Source organism: Oryzias latipes, chromosome 9 (genome assembly GCF_002234675.1).
Source record: "Oryzias latipes chromosome 9, ASM223467v1".
Taxonomy (NCBI): Eukaryota; Metazoa; Chordata; class Actinopteri; order Beloniformes; family Adrianichthyidae; genus Oryzias; species Oryzias latipes.
The window spans coordinates 2204073-2230151 of record NC_019867.2 but is presented as its reverse complement, the minus strand read 5'-3'; the positions used below and the strand labels follow the sequence as shown (position 1 = coordinate 2230151).

The 26079-nt window shown below is 44.2% G+C and overlaps 1 protein-coding gene across 15 annotated transcripts in view; it reads left to right on the top strand.

Moving 5' to 3' along the window:
* Nucleotides 1-20242, top strand: part of LOC101174597 (potassium channel subfamily T member 1) — a 67788-nt gene extending 47546 nt beyond the window's left edge. For 6 of the 15 annotated variants that reach the window (XM_020705670.2, XM_020705667.2, XM_020705675.2 and 3 more), the window contains 22 exons: nt 64-200; nt 589-652; nt 901-1009; nt 1091-1199; nt 2102-2251; nt 2339-2574; nt 4050-4263; nt 5733-5838; nt 5973-6145; nt 6862-6933; nt 8197-8331; nt 8578-8689; nt 8764-8865; nt 8962-9045; nt 9121-9249; nt 9674-9694; nt 10680-10974; nt 13697-13759; nt 13956-14006; nt 16295-16306; nt 17633-17717; nt 18089-20242. In XM_020705670.2, coding sequence (XP_020561329.1) covers nt 64-200; nt 589-652; nt 901-1009; nt 1091-1199; nt 2102-2251; nt 2339-2574; nt 4050-4263; nt 5733-5838; nt 5973-6145; nt 6862-6933; nt 8197-8331; nt 8578-8689; nt 8764-8865; nt 8962-9045; nt 9121-9249; nt 9674-9694; nt 10680-10974; nt 13697-13759; nt 13956-14006; nt 16295-16306; nt 17633-17717; nt 18089-18209 — 2580 coding nt within the window. In that variant the 3' untranslated portion in view covers nt 18210-20242. The remainder of the gene's footprint in view (nt 1-63; nt 201-588; nt 653-900; nt 1010-1090; nt 1200-2101; nt 2252-2338; nt 2575-4049; nt 4264-5732; nt 5839-5972; nt 6146-6861; nt 6934-8196; nt 8332-8577; nt 8690-8763; nt 8866-8961; nt 9046-9120; nt 9250-9673; nt 9695-10679; nt 10975-13696; nt 13760-13955; nt 14007-16294; nt 16307-17632; nt 17718-18088) is intronic. The other 9 variants (XM_020705672.2, XM_020705683.2, XM_020705680.2 and 6 more) reach the window with 7 other exon arrangements.
* Nucleotides 20243-26079: the final 5837 nt, after the last annotated feature.

Here is a 26079-nt window from a genome sequence, read left to right as displayed (position 1 = left end):
ATGTTTTTTTTAAATAAAGAATCCCAAAACAAGTTTTTTAATATAATCTCCTCCTTTTTGCAGGATTACTATGTGGTGATCCTGTGTCCAACTGAGATAGATATTCAAGTCCGGCGTATTCTCCAGATTCCTCTGTGGTCCCAGAGGGTCATCTACCTGCAAGGATCTGCCCTGAAAGACCAGGATCTGATGAGAGCCAAGTGAGGAGAAGCTTTGGACCTTACAATCAGAACCATAAGGTTTAAATGCTGGTTATTCATGGGTTTGATGCAGGATCTCCTGGCAGCTCATAGTCGCTATAAAGCAGTTTTTTACAAGGTGCTACAGGAGTTGAACTTTTATTGATTATCTAATGAAATTAAATTGTACTTCCTGGACTAAGGAAGAGATTTGATGGATGATTCTGGAATTTCTTTCAACCTCCAGTTTTCTCAATGTCACTTGTAAATATGACCAGACAGTAACTCCATTCACTGTGATGTTTACCTCATGGATTTTCTGCTACGATATCATGATTTTCGGTAAATGGTAGTAAAACCTTCCCTCAAACGTACATGTGTTCTGTTTATGTTTGTCCTTATTTTTCAGGATGGACGACGCTGAGGCCTGCTTCATCCTGAGCAGCAGGAATGAGGTCGACAGAACCGCCGCTGTGAGTCATGCGGATGCAGTCTTATCTAATCACAAGCAAACTCCAATATAAACTTAATATACAGTGCTACTTCTCTTAACGCTTCAATTATTTTCTTATTAGCCAAGGAATTTAGAGATATGTGAATTGTATTGTAATTGTTGAATATGGAGCTCATTTAACAGACAAAAGTCAAGGCCCATAAAGTTGAATTTCCACGCATTAACAAGTCACTGGGTCAGTGTAATGAGGCGATATTTTTTCCACAGGATCATCAGACCATCCTGAGAGCCTGGGCAGCAAAGGACTTCGCTCCAAACTGTCCTCTTTACGTCCAAATCCTCAAACCTGAAAACAAATTTCATGTCAAGTTTGCTGGTGAGACGATGAAAAACCTTCAGAGGTAAAAAATAAAAACATCCAGGATTTTTTGTTCAAGATTCTGTTGCATTTCCACAGACCATGTGGTGTGTGAAGAGGAGTTCAAATATGCCATGCTGGCCCTCAACTGCGTGTGTCCGGCCACGTCTACCTTAGTCACCCTGTTGGTTCACACCTCCAGGGGGCAGTAAGTACACAACAGTGTTCTGGACACGTATTTATGAATCACAACCCATAAATATATTTATTCAAAGTTGACCGCAGCGAACGAGATGTTATTTTAGCCCCAAACCATTTTAAATAAACCCGTCTAACACATGATTTGTGTTAAAAACGAGGACATTAACAAATGTCAAACACTAAAGTGCTTTTATGTTTCATTAGTATCTTCACAGCAGGTAGGTTTTCAGGCTTGTGCAAAAAAATGAAATAAAAATGCTTGTTGATGTCTGAAAAGGTCAAATTTAATTTCCGGCATTAATCAAAGCAGAGTGCTTGATTAAGAACTGCAGACCGTGTGTTTGTGTGAAAACGGCAAATTTAGCAGGCAGCAGCTTTTTGTGCAGGTAAACTAGTGTGCAGCACGGTGAGTTATGACAATAACCTCCTCAAAGGGAGAATCCGTGTTTAACAGCCATGAAAGGGGGAGTTGTGCGTTTAGGGAACGTGTCTGAGCATCTTGTTCATCATTGAGGACAAACTCAACCTCGTTGAGTGGTTTCCTTCCCCGTTTTTTTTTTATTTTAATGCGTATTCTGTAGAAATGAGAGCAGTTTAGTGTTTATTGAAGCGTGAATCGCCTGACAGTTTTCATCGACAAAAACTGCCAAAAATATTTTGACCTCTAAGCTTTTTTTGTTCCGTTCATCTTTGCCGGAGAAAAGTGGGTCAGAGGACTTTTCAGTTATGGCCTGTAGGGAAATGTGAAAGGCTGCTATGAATGCAGGAGGCTGGGCTCCTTTCTGTCTGCACTGGAAAAACATCCTGGATCTGTTCAAAACAAAACACCAGGAACTATTTTGAACATCGTCTTTTTTAGGAACGTTTGTTAACACGTCAGTATTAAATATTATGATGATGCTTTCCCAGAGAGGGGCAGTTGTCCCCGGAGCAGTGGCAGAGGATGTACGGACGCTGCTCTGGAAACGAGGTCTACCACATCCGCTTGGCTGACAGCAAGTTTTTCGGAGAGTACGACGGAAAGAGCTTCACATATGCCTCCTTTCATGCCCACAAGAAGTGAGTCAGTCCTCCCTCAAGTTCCCAAAAAGAACTATGCCAGCGTAATATTAGGATAGGCCTGAAGCTGTTCTCGTGGCCGTTCAGGTATGGCGTTTGTTTGATCGGCGTGAAGAGGGAGGACAACAAGAGCATCCTCCTGAACCCAGGACCGCGCCACATCATGGCTGCCTCTGACACCTGCTACTACATCAACATCACCAAGGAGGAGAACTCAGCCTTCATCTTCAAGCAGGAGGAGAAAAACAGCAAGGGTCTGCCTGGCACTGGCCTCTATGACGCCCCCTCCAGGCTGCCCGTGCACAGCATCATCGCCAGTATGGGTGAGACTAAACGACAACAGCAGAAAAGCAGTCCAGATCCGACAGGAAGTTCCTCTGAGGAGAAACAAGAGCAAATCGGAAAGGTGGTGGGATTCCAGAAAGGTTTTCAATTAAGAAAAAAACATATTGTTACTAAATTCTGGAATCCCCAAATAATAATGATATATTTTGAAGGAGAGACACAGCAGACAAAGCAGCACAGTCGCCCTAGAAATACACATTAATTGACATAATCAGGACGGAGCAAACAGGAAGTGTAATATCACAAGGAAAAGTGAAAGTTTCAAATTAAAACATCAGGTGAGTCCTTCAGGTAAAAACCTGTGTCTAGTAGAATGAGCGCGGTTAGAGCGCTCAGCCTGTGGCTTACTCCTCACGCCTGCATAGCAATAGCATAAGCAGACGTCGTTTTTATCATTTTGATGTTGTGACTGAGGCTTTCTGATAACACGTCAGAAAAGCAAAATAGATGCATTTCCTGGAGTAACCTGTCTGTTTCTGACTTGTTTTTTGGCTGACATTGTTGAATTGTGCTCTATTATTAACTTGTTTTTCAGCATTATGCATGATATGTCTATATCTGTGGATGTAAATACATATGTCTGCATCAAATTATAGTTGATCTGATGTTTTGTTTAGAAAGGATTCTGCTGAAACACACAGAACCTTAGTATTAATAGTAATTTTTAATTAATTTTTCTTTCTTTTTGTTTTGTTTTTCTTCTCAAAATGACAAAACAAACCCGCCTTGTGACAAAGCCTTGCTTTAAGATCTGGGCTTTGGTTTGGCTGATGTGCTGCATTTTTTACTGTCTTCCATTCTGACCTCAATTCACTGCAGCGATTTGAATATTTTCCTGCACAGTTACGGGGCTCATAATGCATCGTCCTGGATTTCCAGACACTCTGCCATCCGACGGTTCATTATCCAGTCCATGACTTCAGGGCTTCTAAGTTTTATGGCTGCAGAACAAGTTTGAACTTAGCTCAAACTCCTAATTGCCATGTATTAGAACTTGCATATGAATTCAGCTAATTGCTGAGTTTCTGCTCAGAATTGCGTGGTTTAGCTTTGAGGTAAATTTGCCGGGCCGTCACCTCCTGAGAAAAAGGGCATTTGTTGCAAATGCTTTCTGCTCTCTGGCTGCAGAGCAATAGATTCATTTTATTAAAACATAATTTTGTAACCATTTCTAGATTGGCTGAAAACAATCATTAGGATCATTACTGCTCTTTTACATTTCCTGGAAACAGGAAGGGGCGCTCGCTCTAATCTAATTGAAGCTTTTACCATTTGAACCTTTTTTTTTCTGCACAGTTTGAAAAACTGAGGTTGCATTTATATCATCCCAGGAGCCAAACACATTCTGAACAAATCCTCTCTTTCCTAACATGTACATCGGCTTGCGATGGCACGAGGTTTCCTATAAGTCACCCGCTGCTGCCTGATGGTTGGTCGGGCTTCATTTTTGTAGGGACTGTGGCCATCGATCTCCAGCACCCCGATCCTCCAGAGGAGAGCAGCAAGCTGGCTGTCCCTGCAGAGAACGGCGCCGGAAGCAGAAGGCCCAGCATCGCACCTGTCCTTGAAATCGCAGACTCCACCGCCATTCTGCCCTGCGATCTACTCAGCGATCAGTCAGAGGACGAGACCAACCAGTCAGACGAGGAAGGCTCTGTAGGGTCAGAGTAAGTGGCGAGGAGCTCCGCAGAGCTCAGCTGTTTCTAATGTGGGGATGTTGTCTGCTTTCAGTGGGACTGAGCTCACCTCTCCTGTTTCATGCCTCAGTTGTTGTAGAGGGAGAGATGGATGGCTTTGAACTAAGCATGGAATGAGGGTGTCATGATGCTGTAAGCTGCACAGTGGCAGTGATGGATGTGGGGTGGGGGGCCAGCACTTCTCATTTCATCCTCTCTGTACCGCTGCTCTTTAAGTTAACCAGAAACAGTTGAGATCTGAGGATCTCTGAACTTGTTCTTTGCAGCTTTTGTGAAATTAAATCACTGAAAGCAAAAAATGCTTTTGAGCAGCACCTGTCCCCAACATCAGGGAGTTCTTGAAACACTGGACATGTTGATGATCCTCCTAATCTGCCAGCTTCAGCCACCACAGGACATTCTGCTTGAGTCATCTTCATTCTGCTTGAGTGGCGATGACGGCTCGCTCTGCAGGAAACTGCAGAGGGACAAAGAGTCCCACAGAGCCATCATGTGGTGAATGGATGGTAGCTGGCCATGACAGTGACATTATCAAAGAATACAACATAGAACCAGTTTTACAACTATTTAAAGACACGTTTCCCGTTGAACTTGTGTCATTAGAGTGAAGTGACGTAGTGAAAGTTAGAAATAGGATTCACTCAAATTTGATTGAAGGGACTGTAATAATAAAATGCAACAATAAAATACAAATGATGCAAATTTTGTTTGTTAATGAGACTGTCAGTGTAAGCAACATGAAGGTAAAAAAAAAAAAAAAAAATGTTTTAAAAACTCTCACAAAGACCCCAGTAACAGGAGTAATGTGATGGAAGTAAAAAAACAAAACAACTTTTTACTAAAAATAACCAAACGTTACGGAAACCAACGTCTGTGTAAACACAGAATAACTGTCAGCTCTGGTCTTTGCCAGCTTGGTGGGTCTCATAGAAGATAAGGGTTTTAATTCTGCCATGCCGATGGGATGAGATGGACAGTACAATGAAGGAACGTCTGCAATGAAAGATTGCAGGGAAAAAAGACAAAGATATAAAAGAAGACAGAGACAGAAAACACAATCCAAAAGTTAAAAGATAAAAGTCAGAATTATGGCCTGAGCCGTAACGGAGCATGAGATGGAGTTTCTGTCAACAAAAGATAGGTAGAAAAGGGGGAGAGTCATAAATCTGCTGCTGCTGAGGAGTGATTGACCGTAACGGTGTCGGTTCCCGCCCATTAACAAGATGGCCGTGAGAAGCAGCTGATCACTTATCAGTGCTGTGATTTAAGAGCTGCTCCTTGAGTTCCCCTCAAACTTTATTTCTATTGAGCTTTATGTAACTAATCACAAAGGAAAATGGTCTCAAACGGTTTTTGCTGACTGCCAATCCCTTCTCTCAAGATTTTAATAACTTGTTTGGTCATGCAAGTGATTGTGATCCTGTTTCTGAACCTGCTAGGTTTGTGAAGGGTTACCCTCCAAACTCCCCGTACATCGGCAGCTCTCCAACGCTGTGCCACCTCCTTCCACAGAAAGCTCCCTTCTGCTGCCTTCGCCTCGATAAGGTGAGTCAAAGACGGACGCGTTAGATTTATATAACCCCACCTGTCTCCATCATTTTTTTTCTAGATGAAGCAGAAAGTGATAGTTATTTAGGACAACAGAAACTCCCAGACTGATGATTTCTGTCTCCACGCAGGGCTGCACACATAACAGCTTTGAGGATGCCAAGGCGTACGGCTTCAAGAATAAGCTGATTATAGTGTCTGCAGAGATGGCTGGAAATGGTTTGTACAACTTCATAGTCCCTCTACGTGCTTATTATCGGCCCAGGAAGGAGCTCAACCCCATCGTGCTGCTGCTGGACTACCCGTGAGTCAGTCGGCCACTCTTTCAGCCTGATCTTTGTCCTTTTTAACCCGTGAAGTGATCCAAATCTATGCTATACTGCATAGCAAACAGTAAATATGTGTTAATGCACAAGCTTATATAACATGTTCAACATAAAATGCTCTGTTTTGTATTTATCATTATTTTTGCTGGATGTTTTTGTGGTCTCCATCAGAGATTGTTTGTTAAAGAGTAAATTAACTAACTAGCTTAATTTGCTTTCACTAAAACAACATATTGTTTTCTTCATAAAAAAATTGCCCGACAAACTAAAGAAATCAAACTTAATGAACATCATGTTTTTTTTGTTATTACAAATTGCGTTAGAGTTTTGTGCTCTTTTAAAGTGAAATGACTGTTAAATTAATAACAGCCTGTTTCTTTCTTGAATAATTGTGTGTTTCTGTGTGTTCTGGTGAACTTGTGGTGAGAAAATAAACTGCACACACACACACACACACACAGCTGGGAGAACTGGCCAAGTGGCAACCTCAGGCGTCTCCATAGCAACCACTTTTTGTGCATCCTACTATTGCATAGAGGAATTAAATATTGATTTCCCTCGTGTTCCGGAGCCGACTCCAGTCCCAAACCTCGTCAGGGAGCAAACTTCAGGGATTTATTTAAACATGTTGTAATTTGTCTCTGGGTTTTGGGACGGTTATTAGTTCTCCATTCTCCTTTTCCGCGTTCTGCAGGCCGGACAACCACTTCCTGGAGGCCATTTGCTGCTTTCCCATGGTTTACTTCATGGCTGGAACCATTGATAAGTACGTCGTCTGTGTTCACAAAGGAATCGGCCAGTTCGTGTTTGTCTTCACCTTTTAAACGGTCATCCTGATCCTGAGAGCTAAAGACGGGAGATGCTCGACAGTGTAAACTGCTGTTGTCATGGAGATTTGAAAAAGTAATGATATTTATGCACCCTGACTCAACAGGGGAAACTGTTATGGAAGATTTCTCATGTCGTCTTAATTTTTAAATTCTTTAAATGTCAATGAATTTAGATCCAATGTTCTTCATTTACAACATTGTATTGGAAGCTGCAATGTTTTTAACTGATGCTATTTATTTTATCATTTTATTTTAAATGGCTTTTTTTTATTGTACTTGTTTTTTTCTAATGTGTTTGCACTATGAATAATTTATTTTATTATTTATCTTATCCTCTAACAAAACTTAACTAAACATAGGGAGTCTGTAGGAATAACCAGGAGTGACAGACGAAAATACAAATGAATTATTATTATTATATTAACATTATAGTGATTATTTCTGCAGAAGAAAATGAAACATACTTTACAAACTTGTGTATAATGTTTGTTGGAGGAGTTGATCCGTGAACATTTAGTTAACTTTTTGAGAAGATCTGGTTAATGTTTTTATAATAATCTTGTTATTGTAAAGATCTGGTTACATTTTAAGAAAATCTTGATAACTTTTTGAGAAGTTCTGATTGACGTTTTGTAGAAATCTAGAGTTTTTGTAAAGATCTGGTTAAAGTTTGGTTTTTTGTTGGCGTTTTGAAACACCACTGGCTGAATTGTGCTTAACAGTAAACATATTTCAGATGAAAGTACATTTATCCCTTTCTTCCTAATCTTTTAGTAATCTTTAAGTATTTTTACTTCCATTTTAGCCTTTGAAATACATATTTGTTAGTATTTTTGCAATCCTGATTCGTTATATAACTTGTTGTGTTACAAACGCTGTGTGATGTTGAGCAGATAAAACCCCCATAGAAATGTTATTTTTGACCATAAACATCATCTGAGATCTCTGAGCAAACCTTTCTCACTTTTATATATCTCTGACTGTCTTTAAGACTTTATGCCAGAAAAGTGGAGGAGATGTAAATGTAATGCGGGGGGGGCTGATTTTGCACATTAAGCTAGATGTGAATTATCTGCATCTCTAATTTTTTAAGGTCCTAAAAACTAAAGCCCACGGCTGCAACTGTTGTTGACCTTGAAAAGTTGTGTTTGTCGTATTCTGTCATTCATTATTTCATGATCTGTCTTTTAATGTGCCAGTTTGGACAACCTGCTCCAGTGTGGGATAATCTACGCTGACAACCTGGTGGTTGTGGACAAGGAAAGCACCATGAGCGCAGAGGAAGATTACATGGCGGACGCCAAAACCATCGTCAACGTCCAGACCATGTTCAGGTGACAGATGGATTGGAAATCCCATTTATTTGTTGTTGCCAGTGCAGCTCTGAAGTGACCTTCTACATTTATGGGATGAGCATCATATCTGAGGAATTATGGTTCCTCGCCTGCACAAAGAATGAGCTTATCTCAAAGACAAAGCACCCGTGCCAAAGTGTCGACGCAGCCCACTTATTTAGTACGCTGGATGAAAGGCATTTGTCTCCGCCTCCTCAACATCCTTCTCTTTTTATCTCGACTCAGGCTGTTCCCCAGCTTGAGCATCATCACAGAGCTCACACATCCATCCAACATGAGGTTCATGCAGTTCCGAGCAAAGGACTGCTACTCGCTCGCACTGTCCAAACTGGAGAAGGTATTTGACACATTTGCTCTTACATACAAACAGAGGAAATGTTGGTTACAAACATTTCTTTCTGCTTTTTCCAGATAGAGCGTGATAAGGGCTCCAACCTGGCCTTCATGTTCCGCCTGCCGTTCGCTGCAGGCCGAGTCTTCAGCATCAGCATGCTGGACACGCTGCTCTACCAGGTGGGAGACGTTCAATCAGCTCTGTGACCTCATCCGTCTCCACATGATTGGTTTTTACCGTATTCGTCTGCATCTTAATTCTCTCTCCTGTGACAGTCATTCGTCAAGGATTTTGTGATCGCCATCATGCGACTTCTGCTCGGCCTGGACACCACGCCGGGTTCCGGTTACCTGTGTGTGGTACGTGGGAGGGCTTCCACATCCGTGGGAACGCTTGCTCGCGCCGACGGCCTGATCTCTGTTCTCCATCCTCAGATGAAAATCACAGAGGAGGACCTGTGGATCAGAACCTACGGCAGACTCTTCCAGAAGTTCTGCTCCTCCAGCGCAGAAATCCCCATCGGGATCTACCGCACCGAATCACACATGTTCTCGACCTCTGAGGCAAGATGTTGACCTCTGATCCCTGACGTTCTTTTCCTTTTCTCTTATCACACCAGTCCCATTTTTTTTCCAGTTTTCATTATTCTTATTTATTATTATTATTATTATTATTAAGTGCTTTATCTTTGAATCGCCATTCTTTGATCATTTGCTCATAAAATACTGAAATGCAATATTCCACTTGCAGGTAAATTCTTGCCCGATTCCTAATTTTCTCAATGAAAAACTTCGCAAGTTTTTAGAAGTTGCTTGCTCGAATTAATTTCCTGCTTTGAACCTCGAAACATAAAATGGTAAAAACAACATATTTACCATTTTAGATGCAGGTTTTGGAGCTTTAGAAATGCTTTTCTTCGCTTTGGATGCCCCCATCTTTCATTACCTTTTCCTGTCTTGGGTGTTTCTTTTGTCTTTTTTTTTTCAGGCCAAGGAAATTAAAAAGCAGGTAAGATCCAGCGGCTCTTCACTTCGCTTTAAAGTCTGCCTTTAAAGAAAAAATCCATCTTTTTTTGCAAAATCAAACCATTTCAAGGTTTGATTTAAGGAGCTGTCGGCTTGTTTGAATGGTATGACCTTTAACTTAAAATGACTTCACAGAACAACAGATCTGCAGTCGCCCAGATTTTGCTCTGCAACGTTGAACGACAAAATGTCTAACCCGTTAGTTCTGTTCATGTGGGCGCTTCTTGCATGTCACTGGACATTTTTGCTAAGTTCCCAGCGGGCATGTGGTTAGCATAACCCTTGTGCCATCCTGTGGGGTCCAGACGACCCCACTCCCAACGTGCACGTTGGGAGTGGGGTCGTCTGGACCCCACAAGATAGCACAAGGGATACTGTGTTCACTCCGTGTCGAAAAAGGTAAAATGAGTTGTTCTTCCACAGCTCTATTCCAATAAATGAAAGACTTTGGGTCAAAGAATTCCCGCCGGACACAAACTGCAATTATCGATTCCTCCTCCGTGATTAATTCTCAAGCGAATTAAAATGGATGCCATCCATACGTCTCTATGTTGTTCAAAATTTCATCACGCATTTAATGGACGCAAATCTTGTTTGTAGAACCCTTAAACGGCCACAGAGGCCCGAAACGCACGGAGAAAAGAGAAAATTAGAAAGCCAAATCGTTGTTTGTGTGTGCATCCCATGGGTTTTTTATACACGTGCAGCACTCATGCGGTCAGAAAGGGGTCAGAGCTCGCACCTCAGTGATGACCAGAGTGTGGCGTGAGGGCACCGTACGACGGCATCACCTGTACGTCCTCTCTGCGAACCAAAACCCCCCAGCAGGCCAATCAAGACTCAAAGATAAACAAACAATGCCTAAGATAACTAAAAAGTGAATTATGCATTGCAGTGAAAGTCCACCATTTTTCTATGAAAGTGCGTTTTTCCGTTTTCATGCTCACGTTGCTGTTTCCGGCTTACAGTCGCAGGTGTCGGTCAACGTGGACCAGGGCGAGGAGCTCCGTGAGCGAGGAGACTCCTGGAAAAAAAAGGCTCAGAGGAACTCCACCACAAGTGACCAGTCGGACCACCCCCTGCTGAGGAAGAAGAGCATGCAGTGGGCGCGGCGGCTGAGCAGGAAGAGCAACAAGCCAGGGAGCAGGGCAGAGCGCATATCGCAGCAGAGACACAACCTCTACCGGCGCTCCGAGCGCCAGGAGCTGTCCGAGCTGGTCAAAAACCGCATGAAGCACCTGGGGCTGCCCACCGTGGGATACGGTTAGTGGGACGGCGCGCCCATGGCTCGCCATCGCATCCGCTTTCAGCAACGAGTTGAAAGAGGCAACTTTTTCAACTTTGATCTTCATACTTTTCATGAACGTGGCGTGCTGTTGATAGGAGTTGACTGAAGCCGCAGGTAAAACTGCAGCTCAGAGGCAGAAACCATGGAGCTGGTTGACTTCAACCTGACTGAGTGTGCTGTGAAGAGAGCAGCAAATCATAGAAACACTTCGTCGTGTTGGATTTCCCGTTGTTTTGGATTCAATGTTTCATTCTTTTAGCTCCTGTATTACATTCTTAGGCCAATCTTTATAAATGTTGGTATTTACCGTAGTTAGACCACCACAGGTCAGAGCTTTTGCCTCACAGTAAGAAGGGCCTCGGTTCAAGTCCCGGCTGGGGGACCTGAACCAGAAAAACACCAATGGGGGGCCTTTCCGTTGACCTTCAACAGGTCAACCCGGCCTTAATAACATTGAAGCCAATGGGTGGCGCTGCGAAACGTGCTGTTGCCTTCAGCCTGACCTCTGAAACTCCTTCAGCTAGAGAGCTGACATTTGATCTGCATTGGTATATCGCTCTTGATCAACACGTTTTAAGCTTTTTTGATTGTGTCTCCTGAACAGTACGTCTCAGACTGACGTCACTATCCAGGGCGTTCGCCATTTTTTGGCGGTGTCCGAAAACCAGCAACACGCGGACTAGGTTGTCGAATGCAGACCACAATGGATTGCGTTAGAATGATTTGTCATTGGGAAAAAACTATGCTCAGATTTACTTTTTTATCATCGGAACACAGATTTATAAATTACGACAGAATTTTGGGGCCAGTTTACCAACCATTTTCTTTTTTTAAATTATGACTTTTAAGTCTTAAATTTGCGAGACAAATAGTTGTAGATTAATGAGGAAAAAACTCCAACGCTGTCAGTTTATCAGAGCCTAGTTTAAAATGAAAGATGTGGAGCCTTTTGTGAAGCTTTATTTCTTTAAAAGCAAAGAAATTCTGAACCTTTTGGTGACTCAAAATCAGATTATTTTCAGTGTAGACGGCGTTCTGGGGTTCGGTGTTGGGAAAGCAGAGTGTCATCTGTAAAATAAGGAGCTCAGAGACACGTTTGGGTGTAGAGGACCACTGCAGCCTTTATTTTCCTTTTCATCCACATAACCTGAAGTCCTTTTGTCTCATCACGTCATGAACCTGTCATGCGCAGAACACCAAAGTGTAAACAGTGTTCCATACGCCGCCTCCTCTAGATGAAACGTTCCATTTCAACATGAAACAACAAAGATGAATGAAAATAATCTGTTATATTAGCATTAGAACATAGAAAATGCCAAAAAAGTGCTCCTCCTCCTCAGACGAAAGCGTCACACAGACGTAGAGATCTGGTCTTTGGTGGAGGAAGAAAGGATGAAGGTGGACATCTGCAGGGACACCGACATCTTCATCAACGGCTGCAGAGATCCTGCAAACCCCCCATCAATAAATAAAACATTAATAAATCATAAATCAAACAAATGAGCTTCCAAACATTTGGAACGTTATCAATAAACATTCAGCTCACCTGTTCAGCTGAGTTTAGTGGGTCTGCTCTGCTGCTGCGCGGCGTTCACCTGCTGCTGCACTGTATGCTCACCTCCACTGTAACCCTTGTGCTATCTTAGATGACCCCCCCCCCCCCCCCCCTTACATTGAGGTGTTCTCCTACCATGACAAAGGTGGATAAAGGTGGAAAGATTTCATGTAATCCATGGACACCCGTGAAGATCACAAATCATTGAAGAAAAAAGGTTCAGAGCACTGTCTAGTGGGTCTAGATGACCCAACTCCCAATGTTAACGTGCTTAGGACAGCTGAAGGATTACTCTCGTAGTTTTTTTCTCATAAATCTATGACTTCAAATCTCGTAATTTTACTTGTTTTTTTTGGGTGGCCCTAAAACTCAGTTGTAATAAATAGCCTTCATAAAACGTTTTACATTTTTACTTCAGCAAATGGGTGACATCATATTTGGCGTTTTAAAAAATAAATAAAAAAAGGCGAGCATGTTTCTGAATTGGGTTAAAATCCAATGGACAGGCCCGCACTAGTCTTAGTCTTTTGCTCATAGAAGTTCCTATGAGTCATTAAAAGAAAGAAAGAAAAGGTCTACCACTTTGCTATGACGTCATCATTTGTGTAAAAACGCTGTTTTTGCTCCTTAAACAGTTTTCTGGTAGCAGCCGTTTAGGAATCGTTTCTTTCCAGGATTTGTAATTCTAATGTTTTTGTTTCGTCGTTGCTCTCTGAGGTTCTTCTCAACCAGCTCAGGTGTTTCTGCTGTGCTAGCATCCTCTGTGTTCAAACCGTTTGGTTTCATCTCACTTCCTCTGAAGTGACAGCACACTCATTAGAGACCCTCATCCAGTCCGTGGGATCGTTCCACAAACTCAGCGTGAATGAAGATCCAACGTGGAATTCCATCACGTCCTTCTCGCTTCGCTTCTGTGTGCTGACGCTCCACAGCATCCCCCTCCACGGTGAGCGCGGTCATGGGACGGCGTGCCGTGACCGGAGACCAGCCCATCGTCTGGCGGGGATTCTGTGCTCACCGCTCTGCATGGCTTCTTTGCGTTGCTTCCACTTTCTCAAGTGCTGTTTGAAATCCTGTGTTCTGCGTCTGCTTGATCTTCTCTTTCTTCTTTTTCTTCTCCCCCCCATCCCTTGGGCCCGTAGAGGATGTCTCTAACCTCACAGCCAGCGATGTCATGAATCGGGTTAATCTAGGATATTTACAAGGTAACTTGTGTGCCGTTTGTGTCTCATTAACATCCAACTGTCGAGTGGCTCCGTCCATCTTTAGAGAAAGGAGCCGATCCTTTCACCAGCATCCAGGGACGACCTGCAGGGCATCAGATCTGCAGCAGATGATTTTGTAGACTAATGTTGAATGGAGAAAGGAGGACTGACGTTAACCGTGAATGCCGTTGCTTAGAGTTGCAGGACATTTCAGAGCAGCCGTATTCAGAGGGGACCAGGCCGGCAGGTTAGCTGGTTGATCCCACTATTGAACCCTTCTGCATGAGTGTGAGTGTGTGTTCATGTGTGGTTCCTACCAGGGCTGGGCGACGAGGCCAAAACATCCGGGGTTTTTATGTGTTGGATGTATTAGAAAGCGTCTACAGCTCGTAGTTAGTGGTCGTTTTCTCCCCTTTTATAGCTCGGCTTTTTGCTTTACGGTACCGTTCTCGCTTTATTTTTATTTTTTTCAGTTCGTACACGACGGGTTAAAAGACCCCCTCCCATCATCTTCTGACCTATTTTCTTTATTATTAATTAAGCGTGGTCTTTTAATTAACATTCAACCATTTTTAGCCAAAATCTCCCAAAAAATGTGCCACTTTCTAAGATAAAGTTTTTGCAGAGCAGCAGGAAATTCACCCCTGAGTTGTGGGCGGTACTGTTGGCGCAGAGCAATCAAGCCCCCCTTCCCATCGCCCATCTGTATACGTGTTCTCCCTCTAGCTCACAGCCCATCACTCCTCCAAGCTAACATTAGCGGTGCAAAGAGAAAATGACGAGCAACATCAGATCTATCCAGCCGTCCGGTTTGGATCCAGATTCCAGCTCAGACCAGGAAAACAAAGACGTTCATGGATCCATTTGTCTGCAGGTGGATGCATCAGAAAGGAGGGGAGCAGGGAGCTTGTGGCCCCGCCCATCTTGTTCAAACATAATTCTTTAAAATTTGTTCTGATTCACAGCGATTTGCATAAAAAAAGTGTCCTGTGTTATCAGAAAAATGCCCCGAGAACATGTCAAAAACACCACTGTCATTGAAGTCGATGTGGCAGCTTAGAAGTCGCCTTCTGTCGTCCCAGAGGAACTTCAGTTGAATAGAAAACACGGCGTTCGCCCCAGAGAACAGGACGTTTGACGGAGAGAGTTGAAATCTTTGTGGTGCCGCCCAGCCCTGTTTCCTCCCAGAGTCAGTGGTGGAGCAGCAGCCAACCGTTCACCGTCTCACCCTGTTATCTCTGTCCTCCTGGTCTTTGCTGCATTGTGTTCCCGTGAGGTGGCGTCCCAAATGGCTCCAGTCCTGCAGGGCATCAGAGTCTGGCTTACAGAGTGAAGCGGGGTGCATTGTGTCTGTGGATGGAAGGCGGAGCTCTGCGCCGCCGGGCTTCTCTGCCGACCTCTGACCTTTACAAATGTCACCAAACCTCTTTCGACCTCATGCGGCAGTCACTGGTGCTGTTTACACTGTCATAAAAACTGCTGACAAACTCTCACCCTCTCACCTCTCAGTCTCACCAAAGTCAGTAAAATAAGCAAAAAGAGGAAGTGAGAAGTCCAGAAAACTAGTTTTAGTTCTGAACTCATCATTGAATTCATCCAGTGAGTCGGGGAAATCAGGCGCACCCAAATATTTGACCCTGGAGAAACCACGGGGTCAAAGTTCTTTTTATACTTTTATCTCTTTATTTGGGGCTGGTGGTAATTGCTGCTACCCAAAATGAACAGAATAAATTGTCAAATTAACTGTAAAAGCCCAGAAGAAAATCGTTCTTGGGCTCTTCAGGTTTAAGAAATCACTGATGCAAAAATCATTCTGATTCAGAAAACTTTTTTTTATTATTAAATACGACTTTTGCTGTAAAACCCTAAAGAAATCCAAACAGAACGCAGAAGCGCTCGGAGTTTCATCAGAACCAAGATCTGCTGTTCCATAGGATGGGTGATCCGTTCTTTCGTTCTGCTGCATCCGGCTGTGGTTTTTTAAGAGCGGGAACGGACATCTGATGGAAAATCGGAAGAATATTTAAAAAAAAAAATGATTGTGGACGAATAGTTTAACCAAAAAAGTGTGAAAACTGTAGAAGATCCAAAAGTGTGACGGAGGTTCTGTGAGACCCTGAAGTGCAGCAGCAGAACTTCTTCTTCCCCCTCACGGCGCCGATGGGTTCTGCTTCACTCTCTGTTCGGTCCCAGTAGCTCCGCCTTTTGTTCCAGTTGGACGGATGCTGGAGCATGTTCTCCTTCTTTGTGGGTGTGTCACATGTCACCTCGGGGTGGTGTTGGGGGGGGGGGGGGGGGAGCTGGGGTCTGTTGGCATGGCAACCTGCGGGCCTCACCATCCCTGCTGGTCCAGTGTGGAATGGCCGGACGTTGTTGCCGCGGACGCTGCCTGCATGTGAAGCTGCGCATGGGGGTCCCGTTTGAGTCGGCGGGCAGCATGTGCCCCCCCCCCCCCCCCCCCACACACACACCTGTTCACCTGTCAGTAACGGCTAGCCCTTCTGTCTCTCTCTCCCCCCGCCTGGCTTTGTAAAGAGCCACAAGCAGGTGGGTTGTCATGGAAACACACGGCCCTCCTTTCTGTCCTCCGTCTATCACAGAACACAAGCAGGAACCGCAGACGCACACAAACGCACACAACGGGCTGTTTCATGTCATCCTCTTTAAATTGCAGGATTATTTCAGTCCCAAAAACTATACGTTAACTCTGGATTCTTTTTAAAAAAAAATTATGTAGCAAAGAATCTCAAATCAAACTTTAATCATACCACACTTTTTCATTTATGGTAAGTAAGGGTTAATGGGAGACGAAGTGTGCGTTATTACATTTTATACCATGGTCCGGGTGAATACTCAATTCTGATTGGCTGCTGGGTGTGCGTTAAAACCTGATAAGCGCACGGTGAAAAAAGAAGTTCCGGTCAGCTAGCTTAAATGTTTCGTATCACTGCGCCGGCTTCTTTAAAACAACCTTTAGCTTCATCATTTGGACAAAAACAAGCGGTAAGAGGAGAACTTTCTCTCTGAACTGATGCTTTATTCAACCCATGGGAAAGATCCACACCCAGCATCCAATCAGAATCGAGTATTCACCCGAACCATGGTGTAACACAAAATAAATTAAGAAACAGTAATGAAGTCCTTTTAATGTTAATCCTTGACCAATAATTTATCAGTAAACGTTAAAGCCGCCGCTGATTTGCTATTTTTACGTCAAACCGTGAACCTATTATGAATAAATGACAGGACAGAAAGAAGAAACGTACCTTAATCTTGTGGGCGTGGTCAAGCTTGGCCTCCATTTCTGCTTATAGAATTCAATTCAGTTCAATTTAATTTTATAGCCCAATATTACAAGAAAGGTCGTCTCAATAGATTTCAAACCAAACATTCAAAATCCCTGAAAATGACTTCAACAGACAAACAGCTGGTTAAAAAGAAGTGAATTCTGTTCAAAATAACCTTTTACGTTTCTAAATAATGGTTTATTTTTGCTTCTTGCTATTAAAATGTCCTATTTAGTTTATTTGTTCGCTTGTTTTGCATCATAAATAAATCATGCTAATTGATCCTTTTTAAAATAATAAGTTACATAAAAGCCTCAAATTGATCTTAAAATTGCACAAATGTGATCTGAGAAAACAGTTTTTTCCTTCCAACTCCAACATAAATAAGTGAACATAAATATCCTTCCATAAGCGTCTGTTTCTGCTCAGGATAAACGTTGGTTGGTAGTTTCAGCAGCAGCTTTTCTTCACGGAGGTGTGGGAAGTTTCTGAGGCCTGCTTTTGTGGCTGATGAAGACTCACGGAGGAGGAGGATGAAGGAGGGCTCCGGAGGCGCTCTGAAGTTCTCCTCTTCCTCTGTTCGCAGACGAGATGAACGACCACCAGAACACGCTGTCCTACGTCCTCATCAACCCTCCGCCCGACACCATGCTGGAGCTCAACGACATTGTGTGAGGGCGCGCTCTTCTCCTCGCCGCCAAAGAGAAAGAGTCTGAAAGGAAAAGATTTCTGATTCACAAAAAGTCAGGATTTGGTTGAGTTTTGATTTCAAACAAAAAGATTAGCAGGTCTTCTCTGTCCATAGATTGTAAGTTGACAAATCTGCCTCCATTTTCAATGATGGAGATGTAAAAAAAACATCAATTATGGTAAATATTCTTTATTCATGTGTGAAAAATCCGACTGAAATAAAAAGTCCTTCGCTCTGAAGGCTTCAGCGTCAAAGACGTCAACAGCTTCAGCTTAGAAGCTTTAAAATCCAAGATCTCCGAAAAGCAAAAGAGAAACTGAGATTCTGATGGTGCTGGTTCTGTCCTTGCAGATACATCATCCGGCCCGACCCGCTGGCACACATGCCAGAGGACTCACAGGTGGGCCCGGCCCACAGCACCCGGAACCAGCAGGACTTTGGCGCCGAGACCCGAGACGAGACTCACCTCTGAGCGGCCGTGGTATCTCTGACGTCAGAGGGGGTCCTGAGGGACCTGATGCAGCCCCCAAGGATGCATGAAGAGGGCCTCCTCATCATCATCCTCAACAAGCCCTGCTGACTCACCTGCGACCTGGAAGCTGCTCCTGCTCTCGGTTTGTAGGTCAGGCGTCCGGCTCGCCGCGATGCTCCCCTGCAGCCTCGTCTGCGGCGCCTCTCACCTCCCCCCGTCTTTCAGGACCAATGGTCTCTGAAGACACACAAACTCATCCCGGGACGCAGCCGTCCTCCACGGTCTTTGTTGGAAAAGGCCGTTGAGGTTTTCCCTCCGATGTCGTTCGCTCCACGTTTGTCTCATTTTTCTAGTTCTGCTGCTTCTCGATGGACCGTTCAGATGGAGAAAAGCGTCACACTGAGGGTCAGAAAGGAAGTCCAGATCTGACTGCTGTCCATCAATATTATCTGTCATTTATCTGGAATGTTCTTGGCTTGTTTACACAGGTTCCATAATTTTGACCACATGCATTTTTGTGCTCATTCCGCTGTGGAAGCTTCCTTCAGAGCGATTTAGAAGGAAACGAATCCAGATTTTCATGCTGAGCGAGAGTTTTCTGTTTCCTCCAGTTCATGAAACAACAGTAGATGAAATATTATTGATCCTTTACTCCAAGGATCTGCAGGTCAGAAATATTCTCTGATGGAAACGATGAGAGTATTAAGAAACACAGCATTGTTGAAACGTCTGGAGAAATTATTTGAGACAATAATTTTGCTGGATGCAGGATTTTTTTTTTGTTTTGAAGAGGCTTAAAGGTTTTCAGTTGGTGAAAGGTCCAGGCTGGAGGTCCGGTTCTGCTGTGTGATGCAGATGCTGCTCCAAAAACCTGAGGTGACCCTCGTCGCCGTGACCGTTCTCAGACTCCACCAACATTTGTTTCATCTTTAAAAATGTCTGTTCAGCGCTCGCCTTCCTGTTCGCCTTCCTGTTCTACAGTTTTAATTCTGCAGCGAGCATCAGACAGAGGACGGGACGTCTTGGTTTTCCAGGTTTGTTTCTGAAGTCAAGCTGAAAACAAATTCTTTCTTCTAGTTTCATGTTTCAACATTTCTTGTGTTTTGAAGTGAAGCTGTGTGTTTGTTGAACTGGAATCCCTGCGTTCAGTTTTCATTTAGCAGAGGGCGGTTAAAAAAAAAAAACAGCTGACTTTTTCTCTGATTGGCAGGAATCCTTCGTGCTTTTATGGCTTTGATGAGCTCATGTTGGCTTTGCAGGAGCTGCTAGTTGTCTGTGAAATGAAGTGGGACCAGGATGTTTTTCTTCAGAAAAAATGTGAGGAAAGTCTCTGCCCCCGCCAAACAAAAGTTTCTCCTAATTGAGTTTGAAGAGGGTGAACGTGACGTGCTTCTCTGCCAGTGTTTCTTTTGTAGCTGTACAGTGTTTGCGGGTTTGTGTCATGAAAGTGAAAAGGACTTGAAACTGTTTTTGCACTAAGCTCTGCGGTGACGTATGCAGCAACACGACCCTTTAACCCACTCACGTGGGCAGCATCCAAGCAGAACCTCACAGACGGGACGGGTCGGGAATTCGGCAGAACCTGTAGATGTTCGCAAAATCTGGAGGAGGAGATTTAGGCGAAGATGAGCTCAGGAGGAGATGATCTGAGAAAAGCTTCTGTCGATCTGTTCAGATCCTGAGATTTCATCAGCACCTCCCAGAAAACGTCTAAGACACCCAACAGGGCATGTTATCGCTAGAGCGCATGTTTTCTGACAATACAAGCTTGCCAAGAACTCCAAAACGTCGCACATTTAGGACATTTACGTCCACGTGAGACAAAAACACACATGCTTGCAAGTCGGACCCTTTCTTTAATACCTCCTATTTATAGGAATGGAAACGTGCATGTTGTCTTAGTGTGACCAAAATTATGTTTACCTTCACTTTTTCTGTCAAGATGTTGAATTGTTTTGTACTATTTATTATGGGAAGTGTTTTCTGCACACAGATAGGAACAAATAAATGCTGCATGCAGCCACACACACTGAGGAGAGATGTCTTTATTTCAGCTCTGTAGGATAACCAACACAAGTGACTTTTACACTTTATTTACATCAGCTGTGCCTTTTTATGCACTGTTGACCTACTTTTTGGGTTTTATTCATTTTTTGCCAGATTTCTGTGGTTCCGTTTAATGTAACTCTGTTTGTGGATTGTAAAAAAAAAATCATGTTTAAGTTTTTGACTTTATATTCACTTGCTCCTCCGCCCCCACTGACTGGAGCAACGGAACAGATAAGAGCACAGAACAGGTGAACACAGGTGAACGTCGGTCGATCAGCTCACGGTCACATTTCCTGATAGTTCTGCCTCCTTTACGGCTGTTCGAGCTATTTAAAGTAAGGGTTAATAAGATAGCACAAGGGTTAATGCACACCCAGCAGCCAATCAGAATCGAGTATTCACCCGGACCATGGTATAACAGCAGATAACTGCAATCACACGAATTTACGGTTTTCTCAAGAATCGAAACTGAGATACAGCGGCCAATCAATAAAGCAAAAAGAGAAGCACTGATTGTTGTTGTCACTACAGGCAATTAAAATCTTAACGATGTGTGAAAGAATTATTACAACTCGGCCCCGAGTCATTTTCTCTGTTCGATTATTTTATTTTTCATTCAACCCTTGTGCTATCTTACATGACCCCCCCCCCCTTCCATTGAGGTGTTCTCCCTACCATGACAAAGGTGGATAAAGGTGGAAAGATTTCATGTAATCCATGGACACCAGTGAGGTTCACAAATCATTGAAGAAAAAAGGTTCAGAGCACTGTCTAGTGGGTCTAGATGACCCCACTCCCAATGTTAACGTGCCTAGGATAGAACAAGGGATAAATGCAACAGGAGAAGTGAGCGCTTTTTCTGATGAGATGTCTCTGTCTCCAGATGCTTTTCCCAATAATATCCAGTCTGCGTTAATGCTATAGTGCCAGTAGGGGGCGCTGCTTGCTCAAACACCGGGCAGTAAACGGCCGGTAGCCCCCTGTGTTCACACCGGGACAGCAAGCTAGCAGGGAGCATTGTTTTTACTGACGATACCATATTAATCCTCTAAAAGAAGTATCTTAATTTGAAGATCTGTGATGATGTGTAATGCACATGCATGTCCACTAGATGGCGACACTTTTATTATTATTATTATTTGCACAATTGAGACTGAAATATTGATAGTTTCATGTAAAATCTTCAAATATCTAATTTATAAATTTGTTTTTTAAACAAAAATTGTCTTATTGAAGTTGCCATGTTGATTTTCTGAAAAAAATTGGTTCTTCTGTGGAAATTGGAATTAGAAGATCTGTGGACATTTGCAGTGCAGACAAGTGTCCACTAGATGGCAACACCCGTAAACATTTTCTTGCAAAGTAAAAAAAAATGTTTTTGCAAAATTTGGGCTGCAAAAAATACTAGTGGAAAATATCTAGAATGGCTAAAATATGCATTTTTTAAACAAAAACTGTCCTAATGAAGATGCCACATTGAGTCACTGAAAAAAGGCTCCTAAAAGATCTGTGGAAATGTGTAATGCCTATAAGTGTCCACAAGACGGCGACACATTTTTTGTTCTAACATTTAGGCCAGAAAAGAAGTTCCACCTTTCCTGAATAAGCCTTACGTACCTCATCTTGACATTTCTTGTTCGACTAAAATTGTCCAATCAAGGATACCATACTGATTCTCTAAAAAATAGATTAGGGTATTAATTTGAAGATCTGAAAAATTGGAACCTAATTTAAAGCTCAGCGTAAATTTTTTATGTCCATTGGTGTCCACTAGGTGGCGACACTTCTGATCCAATTTTCTTTCTTGTAAAATACGCTGAAAACCCTTCTAACTTTTTGTTTAACCCTTGTGCTATCTTAGATGACCCCCCCCCCTTCCATTGAGGTGTTCTCCCTACCATGACAAAGGTGGATAAAGGTGAAAAGATTTCATGTAATCCATGGACACCAGTGAAGATCACAAATCATTGAAGAAAAAAGGTTCAGAGCACTGTCTAGTGGGTCTAGATGACCCAACTTCCAATGTCAAAGTGCCTAGGACAGCACAAGGGTTCAAAAGAGAATATAAAAATGGTTTTAATGTTGTTGCTTTGCACAATGTTATAAGTAATTTCACATTTCCTGGTTAATTAACAAAGAAGCTCAAGCTCTGCAGTTTATAAAGTTTATTTTCAACCAATAAGTACACGGCTTTGCAGGCGTGCTGCATTCTGGGAAATAGAGGCGTACTCAGGTTTTTGTGCCTTCCAGTCGCTGCTTGTTCAGTTTCGTCTGCTTCCACCTCTCCCGGGTCCAGCGGCCGTTGTTGTGCGCCACCTCATGCAGCAAGTTCAGGAACACGTACTCGTTTCCGGACAGCAGCGTTTCGTCATCCGGCGTGGTGCCACCAGAGGGCGCTTTGGAGCCGGCAGCCGTGTTCGCCGCACTCTGCTTGGCGGGTGCAGCTTCAACCTTGGAGCTTTTGCCGCTCCTGTGTGCCCACTTCACAGCGGAAGTCTGCTGACGTTTTATCCTGATCCCATTAGTGGTTCCTCCTGCAGCTTTTTCAGAGGGCTCCTCTTCCTCCTGCAGCTCCTCTTCCTCCTGCAGCTCCTCTTCCTGCTGCAGCTCCTCTTCCTGCTGCAGCTCCTCTTCCTGCTGCAGCTCCTCTTCCTCCTGCAGCTCCTCTTCCTGCTGCAGCTCCTCTTCCTGCTGCAGCTCCTCTTCCTCCTGCAGCTCCTCTTCCTGCTGCAGCTCCTCTTCCTGCTGCAGCTCCTCTTCCTGCTGCAGCTCCTCTTCCTCCTGCAGCTCCTCTTCCTGCTGCAGCTCCTTCTGATGGCTTACATTTTGATTGTTCTGGTCTTCTTCACTGTGAAGATCAGGCCCAGCAGGAGGCTTTGTCTGCTTCACAGTCTCCTCAGCTGCTCCCCCCGTCCACACAGCAAACTCCTCATCCTCCTCTTCCTCCTTCTTCCTCTTGCACCTTGCCTGCCACTGGGCTGCAGTTGGAGGCCAGGTGGAGATCCTGCTCATGACCTTCCTGCTCTGAGGACTTAGACCTTCAGAGGACTCTTTGTCAGGACCGGGTTTATTGTGCCCCCTCCCGATGGTCAGATAGGGGACCACGTCTGTGCTGATGCCAAGATGCTGCTGGTTCTCCACCAGGTCTCTCCTCTCTTCTCCTCTCTCGTGCTCCTTCAAAGCGTCCATCAAGGTGAGACCGGCCAGGTAATTTTGTCCCACCTCAGTGACGGATGCAGGGTTTTGCTTTCTGTCCTGTGGCTTCGCAGCGACCTCACTCGACCCCTCAGTCTCAGCCTGGAGGGTAACCCGATCTCTTCCTGAAACCCCGAAAGGAGCGGTGAGGATCACCGCATGGGCGGACCTTGCTCGGTCGCCACTGAAACATCTCCTGGACGCCACCTCTGGATCTCTGAGCTCAGAAGATTTTGAGGAGAGGCTGACGGTCGACCCAGACACGTCCTGCTTCCTCTGCTTCTCCTGGTCCTCTTCTGGACATCCAGGCATCACAGTTTTGCTGCAGCGTTTCTGTCGGTGCATCGCCACCAGGAAACACACCACACACACAAGAACGCTCAGCAGCACTGCAGACAAACACAACGTCATTTAGGAACATGGAAGCTCAGCGTCAAACTTTGCAGAAGAACATACACACCAATGATGGACACGAGCGTCCCAAATATTTTAGAGTCTGAAGCCAGAGGGGGAGAGGAGGCCAATTCTGAAGGGAGACATGATTCACAGATGAGGGACACCTGAGAAACACCTGAGAGAAGAGGTGAGGAACGCACCGATGGATCCCGACGGTTTCAGGGCCGTAAACGGCATGAAGCTGGGTTTGGAGTGGACTGATGAAGATGAAGAAACGTGAATTCCTGACAGATCAACAAGAAATAAATCATAAAGTTCATTAAAATTAACCTCAGATGCCCACAAACTAAAGCTCGACTCCTTTACGTGTTCAGTGTGTGACAGTTCAGTTTTGCTGTGGCGCCACCTGCTGGTACAAAGTGTCAATTTCAGATTAGACTGAAGAAAAAAAAACAACAAAAAAAGTTTTTTTATGACAAACATTTAAGTTTTGAAGTTAGTGTAAAAAAAGTGTATTCAGAAGAAGAAAGGCTACATTATATACAGTTTATTATTAAATTTATTATTATTGTTTATTATTATATAAAATGTTGCTATAATAGTTGTAATAGCTGTATACTTTCAGAAGTACAGCTGAGTTGTGCAGCTCCAACAAAACTGACAGTAACAAAAATACAAATCTTCTGCACTATTCAGTTTTACCACAAGATGGTGCTGTTTTGTCATTTATAGCATCTTCATTTTTCAAAACTCCTGCAGAGATCAAACCGTATATAAATCGATGTTCTGCCTCCGAAGGTTCAAAAACATTTATGTTTCAGAAAAAAGAAAAGTAATTCAAGGTTTCTAAATGTTTTACTGCCACCTAGTGAAATAAAATCATGTTTTAGAAAAGAGAACTAATAGTTTGTTCCTCTAAGGGGGGGGGGGGGGGGGGGGGGGGGGGGGACAGAGGTTCTGTGTAGCATCTCTGCAGACAGATGGTGTGAGGCGGCGTTCACAGGTACCAGGGCTCATGGAGCTGCTTAAGGTTCTCGGCGTCCATGAGCTGGACGTCCCTTTGGCTGCAGGAAACATAAAAAGATGCTCCTAAATGAGTCAGAACAGAACAGAACCGCTCACAGGTCCAGTCAGATGTACCAGAGGATGCTGAGACGGTCACCAGAGGATCGGACTCGGTTCTGGCAGAATGTTCTGATGCTGAAGGAGCAGAGCTGATGAACTCTGGAGAAACCCACATTTCAGACTGAAAGAAGCAGAGGTGGGAGGGGCCACATGTGCCAGTGTGGGAGGAGCTCGTACCTGTGGATGTGATGACGGTTGTGGGCTCCGTCGTCGACGGACACACGGTCACGTTGAAAAGGGGCTGACCTTTCAGAGTGGGCGGGGTCTCACAGGTCACCTGTGTGGGTTGGACCAGCACAGATCGGTTCTGCAGGTCTGAGAACAGAAGAACCTTCAGGCGCCTGAACGTCAGCGTTCACGTCAGCTCTGGCTTTGTGTTACAAACCTCTCACAGACACGACAAAGTCTTCAGCGTCGCACAAACAGGCCCAGGGGTTTCCATGGAGACGGATGGACTTCAGAGACCCCAGCGACCTGAGGAGTTGTGGCGAGAGCCAGGTCAGCCGGTTCTCGGACAAGTCCACCTCCGTCAGCGAGTCCAGGCTGCTGAAACTGTCAGGGTTGATGGTTCTGATCCGGTTTTTGTTCAGCCGGAGCTCTTTGAGGCTTGTGAGTCCGTGCAGTGCAGTCGCGTTCACAACTTCAATCTGGTTTTCAGAGAGGCGGAGGTGATGGAGGACGGCAGGATCTCCGAACCATTTTGGGTTCATCTCTGACAGACGGTTTCGGTCTAAGCTGACAGAACTGAGCTGCAGGGCGGAGCTGAAGGCGTTCTCAGAAATCTCTGTGATACCCGACCCGTCCAGGATGAGTTCGGTGATGGAGCTGAACCCGTTTCTATGAAAGACGGTGGAGTTGATTGTCCCAACGTTCTGCAGCCCCAAGTACAGAACCTGGTATCCTGGGCTGAACTCTAGGAAAACAAAGAAGTAGAAGAACTCAAAGGGAAAACTCTCACCGTGTTTCAACATTTGGATTAAAACATTTTCATCAGAACCAAACTAGACCGGATTTAAGATGAAAAGCTGCACAGATGACCAGCAGATGAGGACGGTCCTCCATCACTAAAGCCATCAAGGTGGGGGGTCGACTCCACTTTAACCAA